Below are 9,928 nucleotides of genomic sequence, written 5' to 3'. Positions count from 1 at the left end.
TGCTTGTTGATAATTAATTGACACCAAAAACCGCCATTCGTTGCTCGAACCCCGCCCTGGTATAAATCTGTTCCGCCTCTCGTGGAGTTTATGCGCGAGCGAACGCAAATCCTTGGCGTATGGCGAAGGTTCCGTCAAACGTAGGCATTTTCTACAGTGCAGGCCAAAATAGTTGCCACTGTGGGGTGGGAAAATCCTAAAGGTAAAGAGAAGGTTCATTGTTGGAGAAAATCTGCGCTCTTGTTACTGAAAGAAAAAGGATTGTTTTTACATTGTTTGTTGTCTTATTGATTCGCCAAATTATTATTGCAAGTATTCTCGATTTGATTGATTGATTTAGTTGTAAAATTGTTGGTCCTTGTTAAATGCTGCGTTTCATACAAAAAAAATGGATTAATGAGTTGTTTTAGCTGTTCTTTGCACTTTTTTTTATTCTTATAAAAAGGACGTCTATATCTTTAAAAGGTGTGCACTGTACGTAGCCCTTGGTAGGTTTCTTTCCAACTTACTCCCCTCAAACAAGAAAAACACGGCTTTACAGCATGCTCGGCAAGCAGCTTTCGTCAGCAAGGGTGTATCAAATCGTTCGAGGCCAAAGGGAGACCAAGCCCTTGCCGTCAACACCCACCAGTAAAACCGCCTTCCAACGTGGAACAACTTTATTAAATTTGTACCAAATCCCTTCACCACCACCGTACGTTCGCTCTGCCACGTCCCGGCCGTTTTACAAGCACCTTTCGGAGAAGGCGAGAAGTGAGGGAAGAAACACGACGGCACCGGACGGGAGACGTGAAAACCGTGGGCGAGGGAAGCCCCAAAGCGAAATGAGGTGTATTTTCATCAAACCACAAAATGAATATATAAATAATCCCCGAACGAATGACGGTTCATACACTCGCGCACACGGCACCAAATCCCTGAGCGTTTCCTTTCCCCTGATGCGATGGGAAAAGAGCAAAAAAGGGAGAGTGGTGGAATGAAGAAAACAAAAATGGAGAAAAAAAGACGCCAAAAGGAAAGCTATGAGCACCGGGCTCGATAATAGAGTGAAAGGATGCTTGAATCTGGCGAGGCACTCCTTACGCAGGCGGTGGAAAAAGTGGGACGGCAGGAGCGCCCTGGGGGAAGGGGAGGAGGGAAGAAAATGGCGTCTGAAGTGTACTTCTCCGGGCATGCCTGTACGGACGGCTCCAGCGGCGACCAGAGGAAGGTGGCCCCCGGAACCGGAAGGAAGTCCGCCATTTTGGGGTTTTCGTTTTCCGTGCGGGGTGAGCGAGAAAAAAAAACGCCAAAATTTCAAACCAGTCGACGAAGTTGTTATCGGTCCTGGGAAGGCACTATATTAGGCGTGAAGAGAAGAGTCTTTCGAGAATTTGGCTGGCGCCGGTAAATGGAAACAGGCCAGTGCCGTGGAAATGTTGGCGTTTTAAGGATATCACTTTAACTGGTGTAAAACAAAATCAATACATTGCTGGAATGAAGTAACAAAGAGCCAGGTTGCGGAATGGATATTAATGCAAAATTTTAACGCCAAAAAACAAAAAGAAAATCAAGTAATTGAAAGAAACCTTCTATTCGGCGATGCGTTAGCTGATCTGTTACGGCACGAGTCCTTCTCGATGGGCGATTGGATTGTGCACGCACGATAAAACTGTCCACCGCAGCAGAATCGTTCACCACCGGACCGGGCTGGTGGCCAAAAACGAAAGCGGTGGTCAACCAAAAATCAAGATGAAAAGCAGTGCAAAGCTTTTTGCGCTACCGGCGGCACAATTTTATTATCATTCATGCGTGGCACCGAAGCAAATGTACCATAAATTATGCATTCATGCGTCGCAAACGTTTCGAGCTGTCCTCCCTCTTGGAAGTACCCTGGCGGGTGGGAGAAAACATGTGGAATGAATAAAAAAAGAGAGGGCGTCGTTCAATGTTTGGACATGGTGAAATACCCAGGACAAAAAAAAATGAGACCAGCTTAAAGATTGATGCTACAAATAACTGAAACATGCCCACCGTCAACACTGAATGAAATAAATGGGCAATGAACATTAGCAGCACAATTGGCTGTTACTGCTGGCGGCGCAACAAGAATGGGTGGAAATGGTCTGTTTTTTGGGACAGAAGAAAAAAAAATTGCCGAAATCTGCACGCGATTAGCAGAAGAGCCCTACATACGGCAAATAAACTACGAGGGCGGGCAGAGCAGTTAGAGGCATCAATTTAATCAATTTGTCAGAGGGTTACTGCTGTGGTGGCCGGCAAGGGTCATACTCAGGCGCCCCTACGAAATGGGAAAAATTATTGATTTGGTTCAGTATATTAGGGTTTTTTTAGGAAAGAAAAAACAGGAAGGGTTGGAAAAATGTACTTTTATTCATATCTTAGCTTATCGTTGTTTAGCATAGCATTTCATCAGTAACAGTTTCACACCATCGCCATCTACTGATTTGATCATCTTCACATCTTGCTTTCGCCCTATCATGTTGGGTGTTTTTTTGGCTATGATCAAAAAGCTTTTGATCAGCAAAACGCCAGGTCAGTAGGATGTCCTCATCGGTGCTTATCTCCATGGCGACCACATTGTTGCCTAGCACCCAAAACCGGCTGCTTTTATCTGCGAAACCGCCCGTGAGTTCATCATAGCAACCCAAATGTCCTCCGCAAATCCAGCAGGCAGATAAAAAAAATAACACATCATCCGTGTCCTGTGGAGCGATGAACTTCTGCCCACGCTTGCTTGCTTGCTTAGGGCGCCAACAAGAGGCCAACAACGCATTAGAATGTGTTGACCAAATAGACCGGAAAAAGTGATTTCTGAGCTCATCGTTACGGCCGGCTCGCGTGATCAGCGTCTCGGGCGTTTTTTTTCTTCTACATACGCGTGTCGCTGGACGCGTCCTTCAGCACCCTTCCAGCACTCGCACGTGTACGAGTCAATCCCCCGGGCTTCGGACCATAAATTCCGGTCCGGCAGAATGACAACATTTGCGCCGCCAGGTCGCTCCATCAACGAGCACGTCTCCTCGACGCTGACAACGGCACTTTAGCCGGGTGCTGGCGAGGCCCCAAGCATTGCCCCGATTGCCAATGGCACATAAATTACGATCCCTTTCATTGACGGTCTAATCATGTGAGCGATTCCACGGACCGTGGCAGCGCCCCACGGTTATGGTCGGTCGGTCGTTTGATTGTCAATCGTACGGCGAGCTTGGTTGCTGTTTTTTTTGCGCTCTCGTCCTTGTCCGGTTTGAGTTTTTTGTATGTATGGATGTGTATGTGCGTGCTGGGTGTTGTGTATCGTTACGGCGCATATCTGCTAGATCCCGTGATTACCGATGTTCGTCCTCCCGGGATATCCTTTTTCCGAATGGTACTGACAGCAACGTTAAGACGACGCGCTGAGAAGGATGCTGCAATCGTAACTGAAGATGCTTAATGTATGAAAGAAAAAAAGTACTACTTCACAAAACGTCCTGATTGATGTTTGAGAGTTAGCTAAATAGTTGTATTTTTTGCTGAACATATTTCACCAAAGCAAAATGTAAAACAGCTAAAAGGCTTATACGATCATTTGAAACCCTACACAAATAGGGCACCCAAAAAATAAATAATCGAATGAATAACTTTCTCAGCGCTTAAGTGAAAAAGTCAACGACGCGTGCCGCATCGCCCGTTCGCACCAAAACGGTCCACCGTTGCTCCCATTCCGTTTCACAGGAGATTTTTTCCGGCTGTCATCACGCTTACATTGTACTCGGTCTCCCGGGGCCCCTCTTCCCGATCACCGGCACACACCCACACCGGCGATGGACAGTTTCTTTGTCGTATCAACCCCTGCCAGCGAGGACGGGGGCGTCCGCTTTGACCGGAACCGGTCATCCGAACTAACATGCGACCCGGCGGCCCCGGGTCGTTCCGGGATGGCGTCATGCAGATTGCATACTCATGTTTTTGCTCCTTTTTCATTCATTTATTATGTCCTGTTAACCTTTCCGGGGCAGTTAGCCCGCTAGTTGTTTGTTTCTTTTTTTTTTGTCTCCTTTCTGTTCGGCACAATCGACATCACACACAGCTCGCCTTTCGATTTGTTTGCCGTTGGCGTTCGTTTGACCGTTTGTCTTGGGCGTGTGCGTGTGTGGCGTATTTTTTATTGGTTTTTATTACGACCTTCCCCCGATCTGTCGGATTCATCCCTTGACCTCCGTGTGAAGTCCCACGAAGGGAAGTGATAAAATAAAAACAAACAATAGAAGGACGGCGTATGTATCTTTGCTTTGCTTTTTTTTGTCTCTGTTGGTCCTCACCCTCAACATACTCCGCGATCGGTGTTTGCTTACATTAGGAAAATTGGTTTGTTTTAACTCACTTACACGGCCGCGAAGGGAGCTGTTTGATTACGATCGAATTGCGATAGTATCGCCACGGGTCGAAAATGAACCGCAAGGGTGAAAGTCACTATGTCGCTTTCAGGGCAAGATTTAACGCTTCCCACCATGGAATATGGCGCCGTGGGATAGTAAATATTGGCGGTTTTTATGAGTTACAAATTGTTTGTGGGGTGACGCACAATTTCAGATGAAGGAGTTTTTTTATGCGCAATTCAGTAATAAGAATGATAGCATAGAAGCCCTATTCTTCCATTGGTGTAAGAATGAGTAGTCGCGGGCTGGTGTCTGAAACGGCGACTATAATTCGTCAAAATGATAGGTACTAAGATGAATGGTGCATTTTATGGACCCCGGTGTGAAACATGTAATAAAAAGGTTACTTTCCGAAGCGAAATACTTACTGAGTACATGAGCTGAAACATAAAGCAATTTTCTTGAAGCTGATGCTACGAATGCTACAAAAAATAAAAAGGGTTAGTTTTCGTTATATTTGCAAAATGTATTGGAATATAGTATAAAATAGAACTCCTTTCAACGTTATTCTTCAACATGAGCTTTTTATGCTCTTTCAAGGAAAGCTGTTGCCAAGGCTAGAGCTTAAATGCATAAACGAACAGTTTTTGTTCAATTTTCAATATGACAATGTTTATTTAATATGACAATGTTGTGCCTAATTGTTAACAAAAATTATTACTAAATCAGTCTATTAATAACATTAAGTCGAAATTAATGGAATATAAATGATAGCAAGCTTTTTTTCGTTTCATATCCATTCGTTTATCCGTGGCGCTATAGCACATGTCACTGAGCTATTTTACAATCAGCTGTTGAGCATGGTAGAAAATGCATTAAAATGTAAACAAACCGGTCTCGACGCTTTGTGAATGCAGGTAATTTTCCACGATAAGGAAAACTTATCAATTTGCGAATATATTTCAACAATTTTACAAAAAAGTAGTTAATTGCTTAGTATGCATATGACATTCGTTTCATTTACAAATTGCGATTTGTTGTGTCAAATGTACAGTGTTGTCGTACGAGTTTGATTAGATCGGTATTGTTGATACCGATGTTTTTTTGTTAAATTTGTTCTGTTAAACCTGAAAAAGTTTTTTCGTTATTTTTTGAACTGTTATTGTAGAGATAAAGCTTCCAAAAAGAGGTATGTATGAGATTAGAAAAACGCAAACTCAAAACAAATCAATCAACAAATCACGATTTGAATTTCATTGTAGACATTCGGTTCTTTGCTGTATTTTCCAAAGATGAGCACCGTCGAAACATCAGGCAACGTCCCTAGCGATGCACCAGCACACTGCCCAGGCACGCAAAGCGAGGATGCTGGAAAGGCTTCGGCATGCGCTGGTTGTCCGAATCAGCAGCTGTGTGCTACCGGACCGAAAGGTCCCGACCCGGCGATTGCACTGGTGAAAGAGAAGCTTTCCGACGTACGTAACAAACTACTGGTGCTATCAGGCAAGGGTGGCGTTGGTAAGAGCACCGTCACTGCATTGCTTTCTCGCGCCATGGCTCATCGAAACCCGGACCAGAATTTCGGTGTGCTCGACATCGACATCTGTGGGCCGTCTCAGCCCCGTGTTCTCGGAGTGATTGGCGAGCAAGTGCATCAGTCCGGTTCAGGCTGGTCGCCGGTTTACATCGAAGACAACCTGAGCCTAATGTCGATTGGTTTCCTGCTTGGCAGCCCGGATGATGCCATCATCTGGCGTGGGCCGAAAAAGAACGGCATGATTCGGCAGTTTTTGACCGAGGTTGATTGGGGACAGCTGGATTTTCTTCTGCTGGATACACCACCCGGCACGTCCGATGAGCATCTGTCAGCCACGACGTTCCTCAAGGGAACAGACGGATCCTGGGGAGCGATTCTTGTGACCACCCCGCAAGAGGTGGCACTGCTGGATGTTCGAAAGGAGATTTCGTTCTGCAAAAAACTCGCCATTCCTGTGGTTGGCGTTATCGAGAATATGACTGGGTTCGTGTGCCCAAAGTGCACCACGGAGACGAGAATTTTTCCCGCTCGAACCGGTGGCGCCGAACAGATGTGCACGGAAATGGAGGTTCCCTATCTTGGACAGCTTCCCCTCGATCCACGTCTGACAAAATGTTGTGACGAAGGAAAGGACTTTATTACCGAATTTTCCACCAGCCCTGCAGTCAAAGCCCTGGATGAAATTGTTACAAAAGTACGACGGTTTTTCGGAGAGGAACAAAGCGAACAATAAACATGTACAATATCTGCGAAAAGGCATGTTAAACCTTTGAACGAAAGTCCGTATCTTTGTCTCTCTCGCGGTGTGTAATGGGGGGGTTTTCATTATTACTTTTTATTATTTGGTTATACGTGTAATCTGCCTTCCTTAAACCGCCGTGTGCCACGATGGAAAGTCTCAGAATATCGACAACATGCTTTTTTTCGGATCCGATCTACGAGGCTACGATTGCTTACAAAATCTTGTGTAAAGACGGTTTGGGGATCATACGTCGTTAATGAAAATCAGTAAAATAGTAACCCTTTCATTTGCTAACATCACGCTTGCGATTGTACCTAGCAACTAGTTTTATCTTCTCTTATCAGTGCCTAACCATAGAACCATGCAACTCTGAGCGTAACCCACCACGCCTTCAAACCAGGAAATACCATAAAATATACAAAAATAACACACATTAAGGTTTCAATCCTTTCTGACAAAAAATTTTTCATTTTCACCCTTTTGATTGTGAGATTAGAGTTCAGGATTTATAATATTGCTCAGAATGAATGCATTTTTTGAATAATTTGCGAATGCACATGCACGCTCTCGTTCAATGGAACATCCGTCAGTTGAGCGATACTTGGTTACCGGTAAACCCATGTTTATTCGATCAATGGACTTAATTCGGGTTGATACAAACTTATAAGTATGAAACAAAAACTATGCATAATGTCTTTTAGTGTATACTGGGAAGGCGGAACAATAACTAAGCAATAGTGCAGAAATTGGATGGTTGTATAGGTTAGGTAAATGGAAGAAATCATAGACTATAGAATAAACAATATCAAAAAAAGGGTTTTTTGGTAAATGATACAGAATATATATGCTGAAAGCCAAGGGCAAATAGAACAAGGCGTATAAATGAAATACTATGATGTCATTAAAAATGACTTTAAAATAATAATGAATCTAGCTTATAACCAGCAATAATTACAGGGAAATGTTACAACCCATTACTAAACGTATAATTTTACTACCTTATGATGCACATTTGCTTCGTTTGCCATTTTTTAAATGTACTGCCTTTTTTCTTTTTTGGTAATTATGTTCATTTTCCGACGAAAACTATAGTTTTGTAATTCGATTTACATTCTACCACTTCATCGATCCGAATAAAGTGTACATCAACCCACACAAAAAGTAGTTTTACGCCAGGAAAAAAATATTCAAGCACCTGGTAGGAACTTGTTATGGTTGACTAAAAAGAATCGAAACAATTTGTAATTTTTTCCTAACATTATCAGCGGGAGCAGATTGCGTAGATAGGATGTAAATCGGAGACAAAACTGAAAGCATGTGTGTTAACTTGAAAAGAAAACAAACGATACACTCGAAACTTTAACTCAACATTTTTGCTACGACGTAAGCACAAATCAATACCAGCGGGATCTAATTGTTGTTCTAGCAATACCTCATCGCGGTTGGTTTTCGAAAAGAATCTTGGAGCGGCGCTCGAACACAAGCTCAGTACTCGGAAACGGAAATAATGGTTAAGAACGATTTAAAATTCCAGTAAAATTTCGTTCAAACAAGAAAAACATTCTTCATCCTTTCATAGCCCATCGTTGCTGCACAAAGATGGGCATCTAAAATGAAATGGAAATGATCTGGTATGTCTAATCCGGCTCGATGCTGTGATAAAAACGGGATCAATTTTTCAGCTGGGTAGTAGTCGCATGGCTTGGTTCGTTACTCGATCATGATGGCGACGGCGGATAGGAGAGATATTCCTTCTCGTTACTATTTGTGGTTCTGCGGACTATGTTCGCCCCATGACGAACGTCGCTCGATGCATTCTTTCACGCGATTCCCTAGACAGTGGTCACCGAAGCGGCAGGCGTCGGTACGGGCGAGGGCACGGGCATACCTCCCACCGCGGATGGGTGGACGGCCGCAAGCACTGAAGGTGCGGCTGTAGAAGGACCGGCAACAGGCACCGGTACACCACCGGAGGATGCCGACGCCAACGAGGACGAGGACAACGAGGCTGGTAGAGTTTGTGCTTTTAATTGTCACTTTTCTGTCGCCACCGGCTGGTAGCGTGGCTTACTGTGTGTAAATGGCAAGTATCGATATTTGATCATATGCTGAAATACGAAAGAAAACGTAATCTTAAAACCAAGCGATCATTTTCAAATCAAATGTCTCATAAATTACCTTAATTTGTCGCTTCATCGTAATGCAGAAAAGCGTAATGAAGTAAAGCACAAGTATTGGCCAAAACACCGGGACGTTGAACATGTCGAAAAAAGTGCACGTGATCCCGATCACCGTGCTTTTGCTGATGGCGTACCAGAATTTGAATTCCGGTAGCCGCCGTATGAATGGCCGAAACTCTTCGTTCGCTTTTGTTGGCAGCTCCGGACCTTGGTCGTCTGTAGAAGGTGGAAAAATTTACATTTCATTGCAATCTTACACCATCGGAAGGCGTTTGAGGTGGTTGTTACCATCTAGATCAAGAGCCGGATCAATTTTCGGCGTTAGGAACGCGATGAACAAATTTAGGTGATAAATGCCGAGGGCGTACGTTACTATATACCAGCCCTGTTTGGTGAACACCCGTAGCAGGAATAGTCCAATCAACCCCAGTGAGGCAGCCCACCGCACCTTGGTGTGTGGAGTCCATTTGTCCAGCTGAAGTTGATAAAGCTGAAACGACGAGATGGAAGTTTTGATAAATTATCACGTCCATGTGTCTTAATCCTTAATTATGTCCGATGTTGGCCCGTCATACACGGCTTACCTGTCCTATTCTCTTAAATAACTGTGCCACCACATTACTACTAGCGGGTGACGAGGATTCTTCGTTCATCATTTTGAATCAGATTGTATTGCCTGTCTTCCAGTCTCCGCCAATGTTGCTAGGTTTGCTAAGCGAGTTTGATCGCTTACGCTTTACACGATGTCGTAAATAATCGCCAAAATTCCACCACACACGAGAAAGTTTCAACGTTATTGCCACTTTTCTTTAATGAGCTTGCACCCGAATTCAAACCCGGCCTCCTTCTTGTACGTGCAATGTACTACACGGACCCCCACACCAATTTGTAATCCAATTATGCCACAGGGATGATGGCGATAGTAAACGTTTCCAGAACAAAATTTCGCCACGATCAATGCAGTGAGTATCCTAGAAAAAAAAGGATCTAATGAATGAAATTCTACAACACTCAGGAGTGCTAATTTAATGAATGAACTTACTCGACACCGATTGCTGAACGTGCGATTTGCTGCCCTTTAGTTCGATGTTGTCTCACTGTGACGTTA

The 9,928-nt window shown here is 44.0% G+C and overlaps 2 protein-coding genes across 2 annotated transcripts; one reads left to right on the top strand and one right to left on the bottom strand.

The window, feature by feature from the left end:
* Positions 1-5,653: 5,653 nt before the first annotated feature.
* LOC128721678 (cytosolic Fe-S cluster assembly factor NUBP1 homolog) lies at positions 5,654-6,631 on the top strand. Its single transcript, XM_053815457.1, has one exon. It carries the CDS (start codon positions 5,654-5,656, stop codon positions 6,629-6,631), a length of 978 nt encoding a protein of 325 aa, XP_053671432.1.
* Positions 6,361-9,600, bottom strand: LOC128721680 (protein RER1). The gene is made up of 4 exons (XM_053815458.1): positions 9,405-9,600; positions 9,109-9,310; positions 8,819-9,036; positions 6,361-8,748 (listed from the first exon to the last, which is right to left on the bottom strand). The coding sequence occupies exons 1-4, from the start codon at positions 9,474-9,476 to the stop codon at positions 8,674-8,676; spliced, it is 567 nt and encodes a 188-aa protein (XP_053671433.1). The 5' UTR covers positions 9,477-9,600; the 3' UTR covers positions 6,361-8,673.
* Between the last annotated feature and the right edge of the window lie 328 nt (positions 9,601-9,928).

Source organism: Anopheles nili, chromosome 2, assembly GCF_943737925.1.
Source record: "Anopheles nili chromosome 2, idAnoNiliSN_F5_01, whole genome shotgun sequence".
NCBI lineage: Eukaryota > Metazoa > Arthropoda > Insecta > Diptera > Culicidae > Anopheles > Anopheles nili.
The sequence above is the reverse complement of the archived record's forward strand: the minus strand, read 5'-3'. Positions and strand labels throughout refer to the sequence as shown.

Excerpts from the sequence above, each read along its gene's own strand:
- LOC128721680 (XM_053815458.1), bottom strand. The coding sequence starts at position 9,476 with ATGATGAACGAAGAATCCTCGTCACCCGCTAGTAGTAATGTGGTGGCA. Across the intron at positions 9,311-9,404 it reads TATTTAAGAGAATAGGACAG|CTTTATCAACTTCAGCTGGA; the intron begins GTAAGCCGTGTA and ends TCGTCGTTTCAG. Across the intron at positions 9,037-9,108 it reads TCCGGCTCTTGATCTAGATG|ACGACCAAGGTCCGGAGCTG; the intron begins GTAACAACCACC and ends CACCTTCTACAG.
- LOC128721678 (XM_053815457.1), top strand. The coding sequence starts at position 5,654 with ATGAGCACCGTCGAAACATCAGGCAACGTCCCTAGCGATGCACCAGCA.